Here is a 25789-nt window from a genome sequence, read left to right as displayed (position 1 = left end):
TCATAATTCCCTTCTTCCAATCTAAAAACATAGGACTCATACTAGACAACCAATCTATACCCAACAACAAATCAAACCCATTAATATCCAGCACCCTCAAGTCTGATTCAAACTCATGTTGTTGCAACTTAAAATTCAGACCTGGACACATCTAATCAGTGCTCATTTTGGAACCGTTTGCAATATTCACTCTTAAAGTTGGGGTCTGTTTAGTGGTTAGCTCCAGATTATCCACCAAGTAAGGGTTTATGAAAGAATGTGTACTTCCACTGTCAATAAAAGCACACACTGGGACTTGGTTGATTTCTCCCTTAAATATCAAAGTCTTGCTGTTAGGATTGTTGTGTAAGGTGCACAGGTTCACCTCTGCCATCTCCCCTTGTTCTTCACCTCCTGAATCTCCTTCTTGCATAATTTGCAACTCTTTCATCACTTCATCTTGCCAAGCTTGTGCCTCTTCCTCTTCATTTTCATCTGCCATCATCATCACCCTTTTGTTTTGACATTTATGCCCTTGGCCCCATTTCTCATTGCATTTAAAACACAGTCCCAAAGCCCTCTTTTGATCTACAGACATGGTATTGTGATTTGGTGCTGCTTTAATCATAAGTGGGGGTTTTTCCTTCCATCTTCCATCTCCAATTTGAGGCAATTTAGGATTGGGGTTGTAAGAAGGTTTAACAGTATAGGTGGGTCTCTTTAGTGCACTATCCAGAAACAACTCAATCTGCTTAGCACACTTAATGGCTTCATTCACAGTAACTAGGTTGAACATCTCTATATTATGCCTAATCTCATCCCTTAATCCAGAAATAAACCCCTCCACATAAAACTCCTCATTCACAATATTTCTCATATAAGTCAACCTGGATCTTGCTTGTAAAAACCTCTTGACATATTCTTCCACCTTCCCTATCTGATGCACCCTTTTAAACTCATCAACTGGTTTATCAGTCTTACCAGAAAATATCTCTCTCACCAATTCCACTAAATCTGGCCAAGGAGGCTGAGGATTTGCCAATTTATAACATCTAAACCAGTCTTTGGCTTCACCTCTAAAATGCATGGTAGCCAATCTTGATTTGAACTCATTTGGGGTTTGGAACATGTCAAAATAGAGTTCACATTCTTCCTTCCATTCTGTGGGTTCAGTACCATCAAAGGTAGGAAAATCATATCGAGGCAGATTATACCTTGGGTTCTGATTTTCGAGGTGCCTTTGCTCTATTCCTCTTCTCTGATCATCCTGATCTGTACCAGTACCTTTATTCGGTGTCTCCTGCACAACTGGAACTTCACCCCGGTCTCTAACAACCGGTACTGCACCAGGCCTGACTTGACTCGTGTCCCCAGTTTCAGGTCTTACAAAATACCTCTTCATCATCAGCTGAAGTTCACCCAGTTGCTGAGTTATGTTATTAATTGTGTGGCCATGAGCCAGCGACTGGTGATACACCTCATCCACCTGCATAGAGGTGTTAGCCTGCTGTTGAGCTAGCACACCCAAGTGATTCTCCACCAGGCTCGCCTTACTGCCAATCTCAAGGTGTGACGATTCAGATCGGGTGACCCGATCGTTCATTGCCTCTAACTCTAGAGCTACTTCAACTTGAGATTTACTTCTAGTGCTTGCTGCCATCTCGATAACTTGCTCTCCCAGATACAACCGAGACGCTCTGATACCAAATTGTCACGACCTCAAGCTTACAAGCAATCTTAGATCAATAGAAATAGAAAAGAACATATAGATTTGAAGAACTTAGCTCAATTTTGAGTTATTAAGAAAGATACTATGGCTATCGCCTATTTGGGAAATAAGAGAAATTACAATAGAAGGTTCCAAAACATGAAAAAACAAAATGACAGATGCAATCCCTTTTTATAGGCGATGCAGTTAGAAAAGAAATTATTTAATTTGCTGAAGAAAGATACTAATCACTCTGAGACGGCCACATCAGCTAGGGACCTCTCTCGCGCGATCGGTGATCCAACAAACTCCTCAACGGTTTGTTCTACCTCCTCTCCATTTGAGACACGCTCCTTTGCCTTTTTTTTCTTCATTACTAGGCCCTTTTGCGCAGGATAATTCCTCACAGGTGTCTTCCTGACCAATATTTGGGCTGGGGTCCAACAACAGCAACTCATATTTCTTTAAATCACTGCCCTCCTTGCTGCCCTTGCTGCCTAACTCCCTTTTCTCTTTATTCTGGTCCTTGACCAAGTCAAAATTAGCAGCTAAAACTCCCAATTCACCTTCCGCTCCTGACACAAACAAAATAAAACATATAAAATCCCGGATATGCAATCCAACGCAAATAAAAAAATAACGTTACCAGTCTACTATGTCGGATTGCACGTCACGGGATCTTGTAGGTTTAGCAAGCTATTCCGAATTATGTTCTGCATTTTACCAATTCATTTTGGTGACTTGTGATTATAAAATATGGTCTAAATTAATAAACAAACGTCAACACGTATAAACACACAATAAATGCATACTGTTATGCATAATTTATGTTTTATCATCTATTTATTTTGCATGGATAAATTTATGTAAATTCAATAGAAGCTGGAATTTCTCTGATCATTCGACGTGGTCAAATTAATTAAAAGTATAATCAAATATGCACAAACGCATTGTGTATGTATTTTAGGTGAGTTTTATGAATATTGTTTTTTTATATGATATGATGTTGTTAGACGTGAACCCTATATACTTTACTGTTAAACGTGAATTGTGTACACTTCTCTATACATATTAAAATTTGTGCAAGATTTATACTTCATTGAGTATATTTGTATGTGATTTCATATAAGATTGGATTTGTGAGATTGACATCTATTAGAACAGATTTAAACATGACTAAAAATTTATGTAAGTGTGAATCATGTAAATTTATATTTATGTAAGATCTATATATACTATATAGATATTTTTGCGCATCAATAAAAAATGCATTGTAGTGGAACATTACCAGCAAGAAAGATTTGCAGAATGATATTACAAAAGTAAAACGAGCCCTACAAATTTTGTGAAAGTAAAACGAGACTCGCACGATACAATACAAATAAATAAATAAAATGCTGATATAAATTGCATCATCTCTCAATCCTCAACTTTATTATGTTTGCCTTGTGTCAAAATACAAGGTGCTGTCAACAATGGAAATAAAATTAAAGGCCAAAAAAAGTTATAGTTTTTTCCTTCTGTATTTCCCATTCGATTAACAGTTGTATACTGTATGATGTCAAAAAAAAATATCAAAGTAGCTGAGAGTTCTTTTCATTTCCTGAAGAGTTCAAATTGTGTTCAACCAAAATTGTCCAATGGACGTAACTTTCTTACTTACAAAAACAAAACCGTGGCTTTGTCTAAGAAAAAAGAAATGAATGAAAGGTGCATAAAGTTTTGAGTAACTTTTATAATTTGTATTACCAAAATGTTGACCCAATAATCTGCAAGAATTATTTGCTAGGCCCATTCCGTGTAACCACCACCCAATTAAAAAGATTCACTCTGTTCCCTCTCCAGTTCTTTTCCTTTTTAAGTAAAACTGGAGGCGTGCCTCACAATCTCAACCGTCTGATTTGGACAGACAAAGGTTATATTGGTTCTTGCCATATTTTCAGAATTTGCTATCCTAATTAGAAGCTTTATAAATGCCATATAGTGTTGTTTGACTTTATTGTTGGTGTGTTGTATGAATTAAAAACTGCTCTGTCAAAATTTTCACCCATTTGCTTGTATATATACCTATGAAATCTATTCTCCAAATTACTACAAATTAGCAAATAGAGGGATTTTCTTATTCAAAAATTTTACCGGTAGTTTGGATGTATTAATACGCTTTCTTTTTAGGATAAGTATTAATACGCTTTTAAGCTCGCAAGTATGATCATACAGTATCCATAGTCCTAACTCAGATCCAACTGTGGCTAGTAATTGACCCATTTTATCCCAAACTCATGGTTCTATTAAAAGTTATTTCAAGAGGATGTGAAATGACCAATAATCAAAGTCAGCTGTGATATTTGAAATGGAGAAAAGGAGGAAACAAGATGGCAGTTGCCATGTACCCATCCCTGTCTGCTGGATTTGGACTTATGCTTACCAACTTACCAGTTCCACACTTATATTTTGCCTCTTTCTCCTTATAACACTCACTCACACACACACAGACTCACACACACACAGACACACACACACACACACACAAATATTTACACATAAAACACGACCGAGCACGCAAGATGTATGTTCATTCTCTCTATAGTTTACTTATTTAGTGATTTATCCCTAATTTTGATTAAGACTTACTACGAAAGCATCGGAGCCATAGGTTTTAATTTGATATTTATTTGAAGTACAATCACAGATGATGGGAATTTCAGAGCAAATTGGAGGGGAGGTGTCGAGCAGTGAAGTAGCGGTTGTCAGTTCTTCGCAAGAAAAGATCCATGAGGTGCATATAACATCTGATGAACATTTGGCAAGACAGCTCCAAGCATTTGAAAACATACTTATCGGTACTTCCGACAGCGAATTTCATGGTACAAATTCTGTTCCTTATGGTGTATGTTGTTAATTCTGTCTAATTGCAGTTCAGAATTGTCATTAATTAATGTCATTGGTTGCTTTTAGACATAATCTCCCTGGAACCACCATCACAATTTATTGAACCAAACCCAATATCAGTACCGGTTCCGCTAGAAGCACCCTTGTCAGATGTCGGATTAAATTCGGAAAATGTTCCACGAGAGGTATGATATATTTTATGCTTTTATGTAATTTAATTTCATTGGATTAATTACATATAACAAGGTGGTACATGCTGGCCAATTCTAACTGTTACTGATAAAAACTTCGAACTTGAGCCTCTATAATGTATGCAAATTCAGACATCGAACGGTACAGCAAAAAATTTAGGGATAAGATTGACCCATGGATCGTACCAGTTGGCTGATATGTACTTTCCACTTTTCAGATTTATTTTTTCATGCACTGCGCTTACATATATATTTCTGAATCTGGCAGGATAATATCAATCCAGACAACATGACATATGAGGTGGCTTTTTTAATTTCAGCTCAGCATTTTGTACAATTATTTTGCACTATCTAATTTTAAATTTCTGTTATTTTCTTAATTTATAGGAATTGCAATCATTAGGTGAACAAATAGGTACAGAAAATAAAGGATTATCTGACGAGCTTATCTCCTATTTACCAACCTCGAAGTACAGAACTGGTTTCTTCTCTAGAAATGTAACTGAGGAGTAAGTTCCTATTTTTATTTGTACACTGATGATAACTAATTTAATTTTTAGTGCTATAAATGAATATAATTAGTTAAACAGGTGTCATAGCTCTTGCGTAACACACGTTAATTTTTTATCAGTGGAACTATTTATTCTTTTTAGAAAATAAAAGTCCACAGGCTATGCAAAAGCTACAGGTCATAATAAGATATTCTTCTCCTAATAATGGAATATATGCTTTATTTTACATAGGGTCTGCATCTGATGCAGCTGTATCATGAGTGATCTGTACAATTACAACTATATCTTAACTGATGTATGCTTTCATGCTTTTGTTTCAATCAACAAATGAGAAAACGACTATCACCCAGAAAATTGAAAGCATTGTTTGTGGTTGTTACTGATACAAGTTTATCAGTACACTAAATGTACTCTGTTGACTGTTGAGGCAAGCACAAGAAAGCTAGTATCACAAGTTATTTTGCTATATATGCACATATAGATTTGATTCTTGAAAATTTGTTTAATAATATTTTTATATGCAGATGCGTCGTATGCAAAACATATTACAAGAATGGACAAAAATTGATTACATTGCCATGCCAACATCGCTACCATGCTGATTGTATTACCCAATGGCTACAGCTCAACAAAGTACTCTTTTTATTTCATGATTTCTTTCTAAAAGTTAATTTTTTTTTAGCATAATATGAGAGTTAAAGGTCAAAAATTGCTCCGGTGTAGTTGCTGAATTTCGAACCTAGGACTTTTTTTTCGAACTTACTTCTAATTGGACTTCTTTTTTTATTTATCCATTTATTGATTTATTTACTTATTATCTGAGACAGGTATGCCCGGTTTGCAATGAAGAGGTTTTTGGTTCTTAGTCAGGAGCTTGTGAAATCTCCAAATTGCCCCTAAATTAATTTTAGTATGTTTTTCTTAGACATGTCAGATATGTTTATTTCCCCCTTACATATTTGGTAAATTTACTGCATGCTAGTGCTAGAGATCATGTATAATGAAGTAATATGCATGTATTAGAAGATTTATAAACTCGTGTTTATTTTGTAATGTTATACAAGAGGAGAACGAAGTATATGGTTTGTGATTTTGTATGATTTATTTCAGATCGTGGATTTTTAATGTTATTGCTACTATCAGTACCGGACGGAGCCTAAAGTAAATTATATATGATATATGAGATGGGACTAAAAGACCATACAATGTGCCTAAATGATTTTTCCGCTGTTATTATCAAAAAGAAGAGCCATGACTGTGTGGAAGTTAAAACAGGACTATATCTCAAATGTTGTTTGAGATTAAAATAAGACTAGTTGCTATTCTATAGGTTAAATTTTTTAAGATTACAGTATAATCATTACACCAATCCAAAAAATATTAAAAAAGTCAGATGTAATCCAAAAGCTAAAACCTTTAATATACCATTTTATAAATAAATAGTGAAAGGCCCATTACCAAAGGACCCAGTTCCTTTTAATTTTGAAAAAAAAAATCCGGCTCCACATTTGCATAATGCAATGCATAAAACCTTGATAAAAAAAAAAAAAAATTAAGGGATCTCATTTACTTATTAATTGGTGGGTTAAGAAATAACCACCGACGGACCTGATCCAGTCCGATCCAACTTGAACCAACCCGGTCCATCTACAGGTGGTTTGAGACATCTGCCACTTCTTTGAGGTTGGCTCAGCATTTAAAAAATAATGTAAATTTTCACAAGAGCAAATTTTCAGAATGAATTATTGGCAAAATCATGTTTGTCAATTTAGTACTAGGTGGGCCTGTTGTAATCCAAAAGCTAACATGTGTCATATTCAATACTATTCATAAAATAGTGAAAGGCCAGTGACCAAAGGCACAGATCCTTTTAATTTCAAAATATCCAGCTCTACGTTTGCATAATGCATGAACCTTTTAAAAAAAACAAAAAATTGAATTTCTTTCTCTTTTTCTTCCTTATAAAATAAAGTTACGACAGTTATTTGTTCAGCTTCCTCAATCTTAATATTCTAGCTCCTATTCTGGAGTTAGGCTAATATGACACTAGTGTTATATCAAACTAAATAACACTACATCTTAAACTCTTAGATCTGTTTTAAGATTCGTACAAAATGAAGTGCTTGAACAGTAAAGGCGAATAGTACGAATCTTAAAACAGATCTAAGGATTTAAGATGTGGTGTTATTTAGTTTGATATAACACTAGTGTCATATTAGCCTAACTCTCTATTCTGTCTTCGAGGTTTGAGACATGTGCCGCGTCTTCGACGTTGACTCAAAATTTAACAAATAATGTAGATTTTAACGGTGCAAATTTTTAGAATAAATTATTGGCAAAATTATGTTTGTCAATTTAAAATAGGCGATATGAAACATGGAAAAGATTAAACAAATTTACAGAGTTATTTTCAAAGCTACTTAAATTTTTCAATGACATAGCAGGTTGTAAAAATTGTTGATTCTGACTCCCTATAAAAAATAGAATACCAAAAATCCTTTCAAACATGCATGGAATCCAAAATATTAAATAAACCAGGATGTACATGTTTGATCGTTAATTCAGATTGATGCTTGACGAATGTAATTATTTGTACATTGTTTACATCTGACAAAGAATTTTCTATAAGATTCATGTGTCATGTGAAGTGTGAATTCAGTACATTTTTTTTCTGTCAAGTAGAAACTATGTGCAAATTAAACTTAAAGCCTAGGTAAGTTGTGCTTAGTCAAGTATGACCTTAGTACAAATTTTATTATTTTATTGTAAAACTATTTTTATTATGAATTAAATCAAAATAAATAATAGCGAAATTTAGATATATACCCTTTCATCAATTAGTTATTTCCCCATCTAAATTCACTTATATTATTAATATACCCATTTGTTGATTAATCCATTACAAACACTGATTATTATTAATAAAATTACAATTCTGCCTTCCTTCTCATCTCCTCCAACTGAGAGAATAAAAATATGATTATTATCTCTAGTTGATTATATATCTGTTCTTCAGTTTACAGATTCAAACAACAATTTTGTGCTTTTTTCGTCTTCTTCATTTCTCCGACAAATTTCTCATTCTCCTAAGATAAAGCTTTCATTCTTTCGAAAGTTTAGTTATTTCGGTTTTTGTTTTCTGGACTTCTTGTAAATAAAAACTCTACTTCTCCATGTCCATCTTCACACTCTATATATGTTTCACCTTCTCCATATTTTTCAAAGAATGATTTTTTCGTTTTCATTTCATCCCACCTTTATTCTTGATTTTATAGAGAGGTAGGCGAAATAAATGTAGGCGACATCCAGCCATCCAGGTAGGCACTCATTAAAGTTTACATTAATAACCATTACATTATGGATGAAATGAATTGGATCACCTGGGTAACTACCCATTTCAACTTCAATTTTATCCAAGGTTCTAAATAGCGTTTATCGCGTCATAGCGGGAAGCCTACAAAAAAAGCTATAGCGAAAACTATGCTACATAGCTTTTTTTATTTTTATAAAAATTATATTATATATTTGTACTATATTATAGACATCATGACATAATTAACTATCTTAATCTATTCAAAATATTCTAACTACTTATAGTAAGTATCATTTTGTTACTTCAAGAAAGGAAAAAGAAAACCAGTAACATAAATTGCACTAAAACAGAACCACTCGCTAATTTAATAAAAAGTAAAATTAACCTCACATTTTAAAGTAAAGACAAATTATCCAAATTAAAAAATAAAGGTCCTAATTTTACCCGCCCCCTCCCAGTTCACAAAATAGAAAACAAATTAGGGGGTCTCTTGTAACTTTTCATCCCTCTCTAACAAATTGTTCTTCGTACCATAATTAATTAAGAAATATGAACAAAAGTCGAAATCAAAGTGATATAAGATTTCAATTAAATGTTAAAACTTAAAATTACCTAGGTTGCTCGTTGGGATGGTTGTTCATTGAAAACTTTCCTATTTCTAGCTCGTTGTAGCTTCCTTATTTGATTTCATTTGATGGATCTCTCATTTAATAATTAATAATATAATATAAAGCTTAGTACGTTAATTGCAAAAAAAAAATCATGGTTAAAATCCAATTTGAGCATTTATTTAAAGCCCATATAAATTTAAAAGAAAAAAAAATAGCTCATGTTACATAGCGCGCGCTATTTGCGCTACAAGCTATGCGCTATAGCGGACCGCTATTACTTCTATAGCATCCATAGCTCAAATAGCACGTTTTTATGCCATAACTTAGCGTTTATGGTCAAAAAACACTGTAGCACGCTATTTAGAACACTGGTTTTATGAAACACTCGAAGAGCTTCCTTAAACTATGTAATCCTCTGTTTCAGAGAATGATTTTTTCGTTCTCATGTCATCCCACCTTTTTCCTCTATTCTTGATTTTATAGAAATGTGGAACATATACAAAATTAACTAGAAGAAACATATCTTTATTCCTTGAGTTGGAGGAGATGAAATGGAGGGTAGAATTGTAATTTTATTTATTTTTACTAATACTAATCAGTGTTTTTTAATGGATTAATTGATCAATGGGTATATTAATAATATTGATGAATTTAGATGGGGAAATAACTAATTTTAAAATTTTGATGGGGAAATATCTAATTGATGAAGTTATGATGGGTATATATATCTAAATTTCTCTAAATAATAATACAACAGAAAAGATTATACAATTATGACCCAAAAAAGGAATAGACTGCCATGTTAATCTTCATAGGTTGGCACATGTAAAGAGTATATAAAAAAAAAAAAAAAAATTGAAAGGTAAATCATGTAGTTGGAAGAAAATTCGAAGTTATTTCTAAAATATATCCATTTCATCATTGCATGCTCTTGTGTGGATACACAGAGGCTGAGAGGCATTTTCTAATTATCATCCTTATTTAAATTTAATATTGAGGATGACATGGCATGCTTCTACTTCTATTATATGTTTGTAACGCGTGAATCAGTATTTGCTGGTAAATTTAAGAAGTTTTATCATCCGATGACTGTTAAATATCTTCATAAAATATGAAGATAGTTGGTATGAACTTTTCTCAAATAGTGTACTTTAATTAAATTAAATGAAATGGTATTGGAATTGGACAAATTAATGGTTTACGACTCAACCTAGGACCAACCGAGCACTTAGTATAATTAAATTAATGGCACTTTCCTTCTAAGTTCTAACTATCATTTCTTCGTTTGTGTAATTTTAGATTATTCGTTGCTGAGTCAGATACACGTAAAAGGATTAGATGATTAGATCCTTTTGCTCTTGTGGTTGGGGATTCTTCGTCTAGTTTCCAGGCCCACGAAAATAAATTAATATTTTTTGGTAAAAAGCGTCGCTTGGGGCCCATTAGGCCATTACTGATGGGGCACAATGAATTAGTGAATCCAATGCTCTGTTATACTTTACAACAATTTCTTTCAAAATAAAATAAATCTGCCTACGGGCTTCTACCCAAAAAAATAAATAACTTTTTTCATGCACGAATTTCAATAAAAATTAACAGTTGAAATCGGAATAACAGGTTACAGGTGGCGCATGAATTCCCTTATCTGGTCATACTTAATTCTGAAGTAAGAGATGATGGAACCGACACAGTAAGTTCAATTTTTTTTTTTTTTCATAATTTTAGTTTTGAAGCATATTGTCTTGTACAAATATTTATTTTCTAACAATTTAATTACTTCTTCATATAGAATAAGTTAAGCATAATTTAATCAAATGAGATGTAAAACAAAAAGGTAAAATGAAGTAAACGATTTAATTCTTATTAAAATTTAAGTACCAATCAATATAAACTTAGCAGCTAAACCAAAATTCTGTGCATAGTTCAAATTCGCGAGTTTGTCCATCAATAACTTAAATTAGAAAGTGTGCAAGAACGTTGTTAAGGGAGAAGGGTCTGAATTAATTTTGAAATTGGAAGTTCTTCGTGGCATCCATCCAAAAAGAAAATTAAAATAAATTAGTTTACACCAATCTTTTATTCAAAAAAAAAAAAAAATTACACCAATCTTGTGAGTATATTTTTTAGTATCGATATTAAAAAGTGAAAAAAAAGAAGAAAAAAGACAACTCATCAAATCTTAAATGAGCATGACTAAAGCAAAAGATTTCTCTTTCGCTTGTACAACTTGACATGGACTAACAACAATAATGCATTAAGATATGTGCCATGTTCATACCTTTTCTAAAAGGAAAAACTTCTTTATCCTATTCCTATTTATCTTGTTCCAATATTCTTTTTGCCCCGACTTTCCATTCTGAGAAAAAGTTTTATAATTTTCTACTATCAAATTCTTGGCCTCTCGGCTTCAGGAACAGTGATTTTGTACAGAATCACTGTTTTTGAATCGCGATGTTTAGCTAGATCTGAGCCTATGTTGCATGGATACGGATACGGGTATCGTATCGGATACGATACGGATACTGGTATCGTATCGGATACGATACGGATACGGTGATACGGCAATTTTTAAAAATCAAGGATACGATAAGTCTATTATATATATATATTTTATTATTAATTCTGTTTATATAATTACATATTAAAATACAAAATTATAGCTTAATATACATTAAATACAATGTATATTGCAATATGACAACAAACACAAAGTGGCGCAGTGGTAATGTGCTATTAATATGCGGCAATAGGTCCTGGTTCGATTCTTCTCAGAAACAAAAAAGATTTGGTTTTGCGTGGTGCATGATGGACCATTGGCTGTGAGAGTTGTATGCGCGGTGCACCGTGAACCAAGCGTATCCCAGACGTATCCAGGTGTGTCAGAGGCGTATCCCAGCGAGTCAACCCGTATCGGAGACCGTATCAAGATAATAAGGATACGCCATCCGATACGCGTGTGATACGGGTACAGGGCCTAAACTCGCGTATCGGGGTAACATAGTGTTGGGTTTCGGGGTAACCAAAACCCGTTTAGGCTTAAGCTGCGGAATGACCGTAGAACAAAAATTTCTACGGCCAACTTAAGCTCAGGATTAAACGGGGTATGTCAGGAAACTTTCCAAGGCGGTCCACCTTCAGTATTCCTTTGGCATCAAAATCCAATTTAATCATTTTACAGATCTACTCCATGATTGATTTCTAAAACTTTAATCTACTTACCAATTAGATAGATTAATATAACATATTTATACCTTGTTTCCAAATCACAGTTGGAATGCAGACCGAGCGAGTAGAGCTACATCACGGGAATGATTCTCCTCGGAGCACCAAACGTATGGTGCCTCTATCGGTTATCCACCAGGACTAACTGGAGAGCGGTTTATTTCTTTTGCCAGAAATACCATAAACCGCAGAATTCTGCAAAAACACTATTCACAGGGAAAAGATGAAAACTTGTAAACACGAATTTTCGGTTACTCAGTTTCATCAATGAGCAAAACTGACATACCGCGAAATTCGGTAAAACACTATTCATCGATCCCGTAAATATACTTCACAACAACCCGCAAGATTATACGTCAACTACGTATAACTTTCTTTTCTCAACCGAAACACTGTTTGGGAGAGAAACTGAGAAAGAGAGAAAATACCGATTCGATTCTGCACGAAACGATACGTGTGAATTAGTGAGTTTTTCTCTCTACCCCTCCACCCCTATTTATAGGGTTTAGGGTAGGTTGCCAAAAGACCAAAATGCCCTCCAAGTTCGGCCTATTTACAAGATATGCCATTGAATGGATAAGGATGATGACATGTGGATAAGATCGATGACGTGTCATCTGGATAGGATCGATGACACGTCATGCGGATAAGGACGAATCTGAAAAGACTCGAATGCCCTCGGCCCGAATACAAATAATATTCGTATAATTATTCTGAACAATTATATTTCTTGCGGTTGTTGTTTCGGTAATTTATACAACGTGTCCTGCACATTTATAAATTAACCGGTTAACTTTTATACAACGTGTCACACGCGTTTATAAATTAACCAATGTTTTTGCTTGTTATTTTTACATAACATTTATAATTTAATTATAACACGTATAATTAATTATAACCATCTTACTATTGATCATAACCAATTTATAATCAATCACAATAAGATTCTCCAAGTAGCTCCTATATGGTGTGACTCAATAGGATCTGTGTTATGTTGGTAAATAGAGTTAAAACTGTTTTAACTTCTATAATCATGAGCGGCATCTGGCAACACATCATGACCATCCAATTACACAGATGATGCTGTACAGTACAATATCACGATCCAGTAAACAATTTACTTGTGTCTGTTCTTCTGTCTTATAGCTATCAGATTAGTTTCAAGGTAGATGTGTGTCATCCTTGCTAACTGAATCTTTTCTTGATCTTGAGCAGATTATCAAATATAATTACTCTTGTAATTATACCTGTCACACCCCGCGGCCACGGGATGCGACAGTACCCCGCCGTAAGCATACAACTCCGTGTATACTTACAAGGCAATTCAATTTACATTCAAGCATTCACAACTAATAATATAAAACAGAGTGTATAGATGTAAATCGGAGTACATAGTCTGGTCAGAATATAATACATCAAAAGTATCTCATCCGGATACTACCCATAAGGCCTACCCTAAAGCTCTACAACAAAACATATATATAACTAGGTCATATAAGGGTATACTACCAAAGGCCTACTACTCGTGTGCCTCCCCGTGATCAGTCGCACCAGAACCTGTAAAATAACCCGAAGGGTGGGGGTGAGAATAAATTCTCAGTGCGAATTTGCCACAATTAGATTATTGGACTTGCAATCAAACTCCATATTCAAAAATGAAACCCATTCAATAGCAATTCAAACAAATACATATTCATAATAAAAAGGAATGCATATGCTCGACAACAAATAATAAAACCGGATCACGGTTCACGAAATTTCCAAGATGAATTTCAAAATAAACACATAGTTGGCTTAACTCGACTCATTAGGGCTTGTAACAACTACAGATGTTCTTTCGAGCTGGACCGTTATCAAACCCACATCTGTAGGGTTACAGGCGCCTACAGATGGCCAACCAAGCTGGACCCTTTATCTGACACCCATCTGTAGCTGTTTGGCTTAACCATTTCCTAAGGTCTGGTTACAAGTCACCTATACAGGTCAACTTGACAAAAATGCAATCACGCGGAATCAAAGTCAGCCATACTGCTCAACTTTGCAATTTCATTCAAATAGAACCAAAGTCGGCTATCAGCCTTGCAAAATTCAGTAAACAGATCAACGGATAGGTCACCGTCACCTGAATCCAGCCACCTAAACAGGTCGGCCTGGCAAATTCAGAAACAGATCAACGGATAGGTCACCGTCACCTGATCCAGCCACCTAAACAGGTCGGCCTGGCAAATTCAGAAACAGATCAACGGATAGGTCACCGTCACCTAATCCAGCCACCTAAACAGGTCGGCCTGGCAAATTCAGAAACAGATCAACGGATAGGTCACCGTCACCTGATCCAGCCACCTAAACAGGTTGGCCTGGCAGATCCATTCACGTATAGAACAATTAATAGAACTAATCACATAATAACCATACCAACATGCCAATTTACCTTAACCGAACAATTCAATCATTCTCATTTATGCGAGAATCAATATGCAGCATGAATTTCAAAGTATGCAACAATTAAGCATTCAATATGACAAACGAATAAACAGTTTAATTCCTGAAAATAAAGTATCAAACAAGTCCAAGAATCCCGCACCTGATTACGAAGAGCGTATCGCGCACTTAAGGTTCAGACGTCTCGAGAGGTCCCGCGAAATCGTGCTCAATCGAGCCTACGCCTATATTAACATATACATACGTGATTTAATATTTGTTCGACTATCACTATGTTTACTCGAGTCATATTAGTTTAAATCATACTTTCCTTGACAAATCCTTATAATCTCATACAATTTACCATTTGGTCCTACAACCCATATACATTTTCCACACATCGGAACAATTGCACAAATACCCATTTAATTATTCATTTCTCTAACTCCACAAACCCTAATTCGATTTAACCCAAAATAATTTCATATTTTAGAAGGGAGACAAACTTTTTGGTTAACACCTCTAATTGTTGGATCAAACTAGATAAATCACAACTTTTCGCAAAGTTTCGGATTTGGACCAAACCCTAGATGGAAGAATCAAGGTTTAGATGGAATTGAGAAAGAAATTACCAAATTCACAATATAGAAGCTCAATAGAGATGGGTTACTCACAATTTATACACAATATTCGGGGTCAAGCAAAAACCCTAACAATGGTGAGAATTTCGGATTTTGAGAAGAGAGGAGAAAAATGAAGTACCAATTGAAGCAATAGATGGTTACTAGGGAGAGAATCAACAATTTCCAACTTCCTTCTTCAATTTCTCCGAGCTTTTGATGGATTTTAGAGGGAGAAGAGGGTCTCTCTCTCTTTTTCTTTCTTTTGGGCGGAGCACACAAGGAAGGGGGAAAAAGATGGAGAGAAAGAAGGAGAGACAACAGGAATTTTGCTAAATAGACCCTCATACTGTCGGATAAAACGTTACAACGTTTTAGTAAATCGTTATAACGATTCAGCTGGTGAAAAACACAAGAAATAGCGTATAAAACGCATAATTTGGGGTATAAAACGTTATAACGTTTTGGTAAATCGTTATAACGATTCAGCTAGTGAAAAACGCAGGAAATAGTGCATAAAACGCATAAGTTAGTGTATAAAACGTTATAACGTTTTCTGAAAACGTTATGACGTTTTAATTGAATCCAGCCTTCATAAAATCGTCATTTTTCATCAAGTTTTACAGTGAAAAACGTTACATAACGTTTTAAAAACGTTACATAACGTTTTAAAAACGTTACATAACGTTTTAAAAACGTTACATAACGTTTTAAAAACGTTACATAACGTTTTAAAAACGTTACATAACGTTTTAAAAACGTTATAACGTTTTACAATTTTTTTTTTTTTTTTTTTTGAACGTAACAATACCGCTAGCAGATAATCTTACTCTATCAAGGGGCCCAGTGATGCTATAGCTCGTATAAAATACGAGGGACAAATAGTATTCTTGGTAAACTATCACTTCCTCAGCTAAGCTATACATATGGAAAAGCCACCGTTATGACTGCTTTTTACGGACATCGATAGATAACAATTACACATACATATTTCTCAGTGGGAACGATAAATACCTCATACTGTAGAACGTGACACTGAATAAAACATAAATGACACGAACACAATTCTATTTAATGTTTCATTCGGGGTCTGTCAAATACCATGTTCCTAGAACATGTATCTATGTGATTAAAATGACATCTCGTGTCAGGTGGTTTGTAAAACTTAACCATATTTTAATCCACATACTAACCTTATCGCGGTAATTAGTGTTCCTGCTAATTACCTTGGTCAGTGACCTTTTAAGAGTATATATCATCTATATTATGAAGTTTCACAATTTCAGTCATGAACTCGAAATGATCCATAAATTCAATAATACTCAAGGCAACAAAATGATATATAAATAAACATTCAATTCATGAACAAAGCTTTATGATAAATTATCGTATTATTGACTTCTAGATTATTACAAACTAACACATAGATCTGAGCAAAAGATCGTTGTTTCAGTAAAATGAAACAGATAATTTGGCTTATTTATAAGCTGGTTTGAAAACCGTTGTTTTTATTAAATTTTTGCAGCATTGAAAAATAATGGTTTTTAAACCAGCTTAATAAATAGTAAAAAAAATCAAAAAATATAAAATTTGGTCTTCAAGCACATTTTAATATATATTGAACATCTAATGATTTGGATTTGTTGTTTGAACATCAAATACTAAAATTTGACTCCGTAAGTACTTAGGTCGAAGTGCTACCGGTAGCAATTTAGCCATACTCTATATACCATATAGTTGAATATATACTAATAAAAAATTATGTTATTTGTCATTATAATTATAATTAGATAAATATTATGAATAGTGATATTTTTTTAACAAAATATATATATATAGAGAGAGAGAGAGAGAGAGAGATGGGCTATGGTGCATTGCAATGCATAGGCCATGGTCTGCATTGGACCATAAATCACCGATTCAAAGTCCAAATGACCGATCCAAACCGTTCATCTTGTTCTCCATATTAATATGTGCTTGGAGACCAAATTTTATATTTTTTGGAATTTTTTTACTATTTATTAAGCCACTTTGAAAATCGCTGATCCAACGGTGACTGTTTGGAACAGTAAAATCAGAAGCCACCGTTGGATCAGCGATTTTCAAAGTGGCTTAATAAATAGTAAAAAAATTCCAAAAAATATAAAATTTGGTCTCCAAGCACATATTAATATGGAGAACAAGATGAACGGTTTGGATCGGTCATTTGGACTTTGAATCGGTGATTTATGGTCCAATGCACACCATGGCCTATGCATTGCAATGCACCATAGCCCATCTCTCTCTCTCTCTATATATATATATATATTTTTTTTAATAATATCCAATCCGTATCTATATTCAAAAAATAAAAATAAATATGGATATGGTTTTACCGCTATATGCTCCGTTTTCAATTCGTTTTCACCCTTGTGAGGAAGAATTTAAGTGTCAAGAGGTCTAAAAACTATTTGATTGGTTTAATCACGTTTGTTAGAATTTTATAAAAACACAAATGTAATGAGTAGAACTAGGGTGTTCTTAAGTTCACCAAGTTTCTTTGTGAACTTAACTCTAAAATTTATTGGATTAGCTTCAAACGACGAATTTGAACCGTTAAAACACATCTACCTTACAAGTGATGTGTTTATATACAAAAAATTTAAACTTTTGAATTAATTATATATAGAGTCAAGTGGTCAAAAAACGTTCAAAAAATGAATACATTAAAATTAATTTATGAACCTTCTAATTTTGACCGCTTAACTTTATACTAAAATAATTCGAAAATTTAAAATTTTCACGTGTAGACACGTCACTCGTAAAGTAAGGTAGATAAGTTTCAACAGTTCAGATTCATCGTATAAAGCTAATAGGTTTTAGAATTGAATTTACAAAGAGATTTGATGAACTTAAAAACACCCTAATTCTATTCAACTTTAATTATATTTCGGCCATTTTTATTAATATCCCTAAAAAAAAACTTAATTTTAAAAATGCCCCTGTGTGCAACTTTTTTTTAAATATGCCCTGACCGCCTGGACTTCGGGCAGCCCAAAAACCCTGTGAGGCGCCAGGCCCTGGGGCGCCCCATAAGGCAAGTGAGGCGCCAGCCCCCAGGGCGCCCCATGGTTTTTTTTTTTTTTATATAGATCTTAGTATTTTGATTTGAAGAATTTTGTGAAGAAAAACGGATTAAAATTCATAAAAAATTCAGGAATTTAAAATTCAAATACATTACTAAATAATACAGTACCGTCGAGTCCATAGAATAAGGTAACATAAAATTCATACAGCAACAACCAGTTCAAATATCAATTATACAAACCGTTACAGTTAAAACATAAAATACTACAACAACATACAATTGGGGTCTAAGCCTTACGAGACGAGGAGCACCATCTGAAAAATCGGCCTGAGACGACGGATCCGCTCCAGTCGGATCCTCAAAACCCTGCCAGTCGTATCATCATACGACGACGGGCCCTCTCCAGTCGGATCCACCGAGGACGTGCCCGCTCCACTCGGATCCACAGCATCTGCACCTGCTGCAGGCTCAGCTCGTACTCCCCACCGTCGAACTCTAGGCATACTACATTTACCAAAAAATATTTACATGCAATTATTTTGGGTTTACTTTTTTTAGATTTATTGAAAATCACTGTTTTTGCATGGTCCACAATTTTGATATACATGCAATTCTTTGAAATTTTAAACCGCACAAAATTTTTGCAGACCTAAATTTTAAAAATAAAAAAATGAGATATACATGCAATTTACTTACAATAAAAAAAAATATATGTCATTTTTAAACAAATATTGATATACTTCAAAATAATTACTTTTACTTCAAATTATTTTGTATTGATATATATACATGTTTTTCATGAACTATCACAAAAATAATTTTCAAAAAATAAATATGCATATTTTTAAATCATAAACCCAAAAAATAAGTTCTTAAGCCGTTCAACCATTTGAACCATAAATTCCAACCCTAAATTGAACTGTAAACCCTAAATTTGTAAGTAATTCACAATTGACAAACATAAACCCTAAATTTAACTATAAACCCTAAATTTTAAAAAAATTCACAATTCACAACTACAAACCCTAAATTCAACCATATGTCATTCAAGCAATTTTACCATAAATCATAATCCTAAATTCGAGCAATTGAACCAATTCAAGCAATTCAAGCATCCAATTCAAGCAATCAAGCAATTCAACCATCTAATTCAAGCAATCAAGCAATTCAACCATCTAATTCAAGCAATCAAGCAATTCAATCATCTAATTCAAGCATCCAATCGAACCAATTCGACCAATTCAATCAATTCAACTAATTACTAACATTTCACCCTAAACATCGAATCGAACCAAACCGAATCACATTACATCATTTAATCACATTTAACCGAAACCCTAAACCCTAAACCCTAATCAAATCGAAAAAAAGAAAACTCACTTGTTCGATCGAGAGAGAAGCGATTCGAGGCGCGAGGCAGTGACGAGCGTGGTGCGAGGCAGAGAGGGGTCGGCTCGGAACGGCTTCTTTCTTCTTCTTTTTTCTCTTTTTTTCTCTTTTTTTCCTCTTTTTTTTGGCAGAAACGATGGGGGAGAAGAGGCAGAGAGGAGGGGCGGCTCACGGGTGATTATAGATGGGCAGTGGGGCGCCAGATGGGGGGGCACCTCACTTGGCTTATGGGGCGCCAGATGGGGGGGCGCCTTACTGGTGTTGTGGGCCGCCCGAAGCCCAGGCGGTCAGGGCATTTTTAAAAAAAAATTGGGAGCAGGGGCATTTTTAACATTTTGATTTGTTTTAGGGATATTAATAAAAATGGCCGATTATATTTTGACAACTAGATTGAAACAGGTTGTCAAACAATAAATCAGTTGTTTTTGTAGCATGAAATGGTAAATAAAATTTGCAATAATTAGTCAATTGTTTCCCATAAGTAAAATTTGCAATAAAGCATTTTTATCAATAATAATACCTTGATATTATAGATTGTCCCTAACCATTCCCATGATACCTAATATGGGATTTAAAAAGAGCAACCAGATCCCTTTTCCTTATTCTTTTTTCCCGAAGAGCGATTTGTTTGTACCACTCTATTTTGCTTGCCAATTCAACAAAATTTGAGGAAAATTTACGGAAACACCCTCCTAAATCTGTATTGTTTTCTACCAATGAAAATTAGAGAGGATGTTTTGGGAGGACATTTTTGTCTCCCAAAATATTTTGGGAAAAAGAGTGATGCTTCTATGAACATAAGGACCTATTTGTAAAATGAATATATTTTTATTTTCAAAGTTCAAACAGTCGATCCGAACCGTTCATCTTGTTCTCCATATTAATATGTGCTTGGAGACCAAATTTTACATTTTTCTGAATTTTTTTACTATTTATTAAGATGGGTACAAAATTCAATGTTCTGAATTTGATATTTTTGTATCCATATTAATAAATAGTAAAAAAATTCAGAAAAATGTATAATTTGGTCTCCAAGCACATATTAATATGGAGAACAAGATGAACGGTTCGGATCAACTGTTTGAACTTTGAAAATAAAAATATGTTCATTTTTACAAATAGGTTCTTATGTCCATATAAGCCTTTGCTATAAAATAATAGCATAAAATAATAAAAAACAAACGAAATGAAAAAAATAATAATAATAATAATAATATATGAGCACGGGCAAACATCTAGAAATTTAGTTTTATAACGACCAATTTCAATGTTTTTAGTTTCGGCAAATATAACCTACTTTGTTTGTTGCCGTCACGGTCAAATAATTAATTTTGATGAAAAACTATAGAATTTTTTTTACCCATGATACAAGTGGAGGCTCAAAATTTTTTGGGAAGTAAAAAACTCCGAATTAAAATTGTATTGAACATTTTTTTTTAAACTTAATGCTGGAGGTTAAGTCAGTAAGTCACCAAACTATTTAATATCGGCAGAATTTTTTCATTCGGATTTGAAACATGAGACCACTTATACGAAAGATATTGTCTTTATCACTCGATCAAAAACTGATTCTCAAAATTATATTGAACTTCCATATTGTGTTTTATAGTATTGACTTAAAAGATTTTAAATCACTAGTGACCAATAACTTTCAATTTATTAAAAAAAAAGTAGGATTTGTTCTGATATGTTACGATTATAGTTTTGTCATTTCGAAAATAAGCTTCAATTGACATCTTTAGAATGGGTCTTCCTTATTGGTAAAGTAGAAAAGAAATTACAAAATTGGAAGGGTAGTCTCCTTTCTATTGGGGGAAGATTCACTTTAATAAATTCAGTATTATCTTCAGTACCATTATATTTTCTATCTGTCTATAAAATTCCAGATTCTATCATAGCTAAAATTTACAAGATAAGCTCAGTTGGAGATGAAAAGAAAATGACAAATTTTCAGTTAGATCCATCAATAAATTTCTCAATTTCAGAGGAATCATACCCAAAAAATGCCATGCTATGGTGGACAGTTCCCATACCCATTAAGATTAGAATTTTTATGTGGCTTATCCATAGAAATAGGATTTTAATCACTGATAACCTCAAAAAGAAAGGGTTGGTAGGACCTGAACAATGCTAGTTTTGCCAACAACCTGACACCATTAATCACCTCTTCATTACATGTCAGTTTCCCAAACAAGTATGGTTCTATTTAGGAGAATGTCAAAATACCAGTATTTTTTGGACTAAATTTTCAGATGTTATTAATTTTGCCAATCAACTGCCAAACACTCATAAAACAACCTTCTTGTTAGTGTTCAGCGCAGTAGCATGGACTTTGTGAAAATATAGAAATGAGCTTTGCTTTGAAAAAAATAAGAAAAGGACAGTTACACAAATCATACTGCTAACCATTTCTCTTGTGCATTATTGGGAAGGCAAGGTGAAACCAAATGTTGCTTCTTCCACTGTTATGTGGCTTCCAGAGGACATGGATGTCCTTCCTCTTGCCAGCTGGCATCCAGATGAAGAAAGTGCTGACAATACAAGAGATGAAGATCAGGGGCTGCAAATTGTGATGAGTAGTGTCAAAGTTTGGTCTATGGCTGTTCAGCCAAGTTTTGTGTGTATCCTCTTTAGCCTCAACCCCAATGTGTGGCTTAATGATAAACATGTTAGAAGTTAATTATATTTTAGTCTACTGTTTTTGGTTGATTTTAGTCATTCTGTTCTCAGTGACTATGCTGCATGGTGACGGTTTCCAGCTTTTATGCTGATGTTTTTGTTGTTGAATGGTTACATGTTTTAGGTGAACTGAACTCAAAGCTGTAACTTAACTGTTTTTCTTTAATAGAAAATGAGCTTCGGCTTTTTAATCAAAAAAAAAAAGCTTCAAAATTATTCATCTGTTGATAAAAGATCACTTTTTTCGATTGCAATGAAAACAATCATGGTGTTAAAAATACTAACTTTTTTATCAGAGATAATTGCTACCAAAAGAAATTAGAGGGGGTTAAACAAAATAGTAATAATAAAAGCAATAACCATAACGGCAATTAATAATAGTAATAGTAATAAAATAATAATAGTAATAATAAATTAAGCACAATATTCGTTAAATATTGATTGTTAAAATATTCATTTGAGGAAATAAGATGGACTGGCGACTTCTCTCGGTAATAACGTAAATGATGGGAAAAGAATTTGAGGACTGGCCGACTTTTTTTTTTTTTTTTTGCTTGAAGGACTGGCCGACTGGGGAAGGAAGAATCTACATCATCAAAAGGGAGAATTTCATGTATATCCTCAAAAAAAATTCAAAATTACATATTCTTTTAAACTTCATAATTTCATATACTCTTCGAAATTTTAAAAACTCACAAATTTACCTAGTTTATTGTCTTTATATTAAAACTTATTTTAAATTTATAAAGTTACCACTCTATCCTTTAATAAAAATAAATAAAAAATATGTAGTATATCTAGAAGACCTAATAAAAAACCAATAAATTGGTAATTTGCGAGTTTTTTAAATTAGAAGGTAAATATGATATTATAAATTTTAGTAGAAAAATACGTAATTTCAACGTTTTTTAGGGCATATGTGAAATTCCCCTAATCAAGAAGTGTCGCGTCAAGGCAAAGAAATCTAATTTGTAAGCACAAGTGTAATCCATATGGCTTATCAACGTGTAAGGAAGAAACTAGTTGAGAGGCGCCAGTCCAGGTTCAATAATTGAGCATTTATATATCAAATAATTACATTTTATATGATGAAGTACGAGGTTCTTATCCAATCCTATCATGAAAACGGATAACGGAGATGACCGGGGGGGAGGGGGGAGGGGGGGGGGGGGGGGGGGGGGGGGGGCGGAGTTCATAGGCAATAAAATTCAACTAAAAATCTTAAAAGCAAATACCACAATATCGAATTTGACATTTTTTTTATTGAAATAAAAAAAGGGATCGACTAACAGTCCCCCTACTTCAGTCCTCTATCTGTCTCCCGCACTAAAAGACAAAAAAAATAGTTAAAACGTGCTAACTATCACCAAAGATCAAGATTAATGTTATTTTATTAATAGTCAAAACGTATTGTATTCATACCTACGAATTTATAGTATTCATACTTATTATCAGAACCATTCGTCATATGTAAACACAAGCTGGAGGGGACCAGTAACGACCAAGGGGACCACTGACGTCTTGTGACAGCCTGGATTGGGGACCGCAATCGTCTGAAAGCGACATTTGCCAAGATTGGGGACCACTACAGCGAAACTATATATTATTCATATTTAAATAAAGAAGTATTCATATCTAAACAAATGAAGTATTCATACTTACGATTACGAAGTATTCATACATGTTTGAAATAATTTATACAATTCAAAATTCAAAGTCAGATTCATCTCTCACCCCCACCTCTTCCGAGAAGTATTCATACTGACGATTACGAAGTATTCATACATGTTCAAAATAATTTATACAATTCAAAATTCATTGTCAAATTCATCTCTCTCACCCACCTCTTCAAAGAAGTATTTATATCTAACATGAAGTATGCATATCTAACAAATGAAGTATTTATATCTAACAAATGAAGTATTCATATCTAACTAATGAAGTACTCAATATCTAACAAATAAAATATTCATATATATAATTATTCATATCTAACTAATGAAGTATTCACACATGACACTAACAATATTCACACCTGCCCAGATTGGGACCAAGAAATATTCTCAACAGACTAGTATGCATATCTAAAACAATGAAGTATTCATATCTAACTAAAGAATTATTCATACTGACGATTACAAAGTATTCATACATTTTCGAAATAATTTATACAATTCAAAATTCAAAGTCAGATTCATCTCTCTCATCCCACCTCTTCCAAGAAGTATTCATATGTAACATGAAGTATGCATATCTAACAACTGAAGTATTCATATCTAACTAATGAAGTATTCATATGTTGCACTGTGACAACCTTCGCTGGGCTAGCATGAATCCCCTCCAATGGTGCACCACGCTCTCCCCGCCGAATCTTGACGGTGCACCACGCTCTCCTCGCCGGATCTTGACGGTGCACCACGCTCTCCTCGCCGGATCTCGACGGTGCACCACGCTCGCCTCGCCGGATCTCGACCGCCATCACAACTGTCGGCGTGGGTAGATGGTGGCGAGCAGTAGAGGAGAAGAACAGGGTGAGTTTTGAGTTGTGTTGAATTTTTTTTTTCTTTCTAAGAGAAGATTAAAGAGGGTGGGTTTTGACCACGTGAGGGAACAAAAAAGGAAGGTTGTTAGGGGGACAACATCTTTACTCATAAAAAAATTAGAAGTTGCATCAATATTATCCATAGCAGTTATGATAAATTAAGGTTGTTCCCTTCATTAAAAAAATATATATATATTGGAAAAAATATTAAGTTCATAAAATGAAATTATTTATATAGAATTAATTTTGGGCAATATTTGGACATAAATGAAAAATTGAAATTTTGAAGGCAAATAAAATATAAATAACATGATTAACCGCACAATAATTTACACATAGATACACAAAAAAAAAAGTTATATAGTTTTAGAGTTAATATTACACATTAAACACATCTTGCGCATCTTATCTAAACAAGGAGAAAGAAGAATGCCATATGAATCATCTGATTAAAAAAATGAAGAAGGAAAAAACAAAAAGTTAAACAGATGAAAGCATAAATGACTTAACATAATTAAAAAGGTGGAGATCCATTGACAATATATTAACTTGGCAATTTTGACAATGATACAAATTCGTAATTTTAAAATTCATCCTTTAGAATCATTCTTTGATCCAATGATAAAGAGCAATTTAGTGACAAAGG

General features: G+C 33.7%; 3 protein-coding genes across 5 annotated transcripts in view; 1 reads left to right on the top strand and 2 right to left on the bottom strand.

Moving 5' to 3' along the window:
* LOC144567835 (rRNA biogenesis RRP36-like protein) overlaps window positions 1–25789 on the bottom strand; it is a 68255-nt gene that overhangs the window by 21317 nt on the left and 21149 nt on the right. The gene's annotated exons all lie outside the window — the stretch shown is intronic.
* LOC144567004 (uncharacterized) lies at window positions 152–1281 on the bottom strand. The gene has a single exon (XM_078317025.1). It carries the CDS (start codon window positions 1106–1108, stop codon window positions 152–154), a length of 957 nt encoding a protein of 318 aa, XP_078173151.1. The 5' UTR covers window positions 1109–1281.
* Window positions 4062–6382, top strand: LOC144567836 (E3 ubiquitin-protein ligase BIG BROTHER-like). 3 transcript variants are annotated; one of them, XM_078318015.1, is made up of 7 exons: window positions 4062–4253; window positions 4366–4551; window positions 4643–4761; window positions 5036–5068; window positions 5155–5276; window positions 5804–5912; window positions 6107–6382. In XM_078318015.1, exons 2-7 carry the CDS (start codon window positions 4377–4379, stop codon window positions 6143–6145), a joined length of 597 nt encoding a protein of 198 aa, XP_078174141.1. In that variant the 5' UTR covers window positions 4062–4253; window positions 4366–4376; the 3' UTR covers window positions 6146–6382. The 3 variants fall into 3 exon arrangements, with proteins under 3 accessions (XP_078174141.1, XP_078174140.1, XP_078174142.1); XM_078318014.1 differs by having other exon boundaries at window positions 5033–5068; XM_078318016.1 differs by lacking the exon at window positions 5036–5068.

The sequence above is a fragment of the Carex rostrata genome, chromosome 16 (genome assembly GCF_964058835.1).
Source record: "Carex rostrata chromosome 16, lpCarRost1.2, whole genome shotgun sequence".
Classification (NCBI taxonomy): Eukaryota; Viridiplantae; Streptophyta; class Magnoliopsida; order Poales; family Cyperaceae; genus Carex; species Carex rostrata.
This window is presented reverse-complemented; position numbering and strand designations above follow the sequence as displayed.

Excerpts from the sequence above, each read along its gene's own strand:
- LOC144567004 (XM_078317025.1), bottom strand. The coding sequence starts at position 1,108 with ATGTTCCAAACCCCAAATGAGTTCAAATCAAGATTGGCTACCATGCAT.
- LOC144567836 (XM_078318014.1), top strand. The coding sequence starts at position 4,377 with ATGATGGGAATTTCAGAGCAAATTGGAGGGGAGGTGTCGAGCAGTGAA. Across the intron at positions 4,762-5,032 it reads CGGAAAATGTTCCACGAGAG|CAGGATAATATCAATCCAGA; the intron begins GTATGATATATT and ends TTCTGAATCTGG. Across the intron at positions 5,913-6,106 it reads AATGGCTACAGCTCAACAAA|GTATGCCCGGTTTGCAATGA; the intron begins GTACTCTTTTTA and ends TATCTGAGACAG.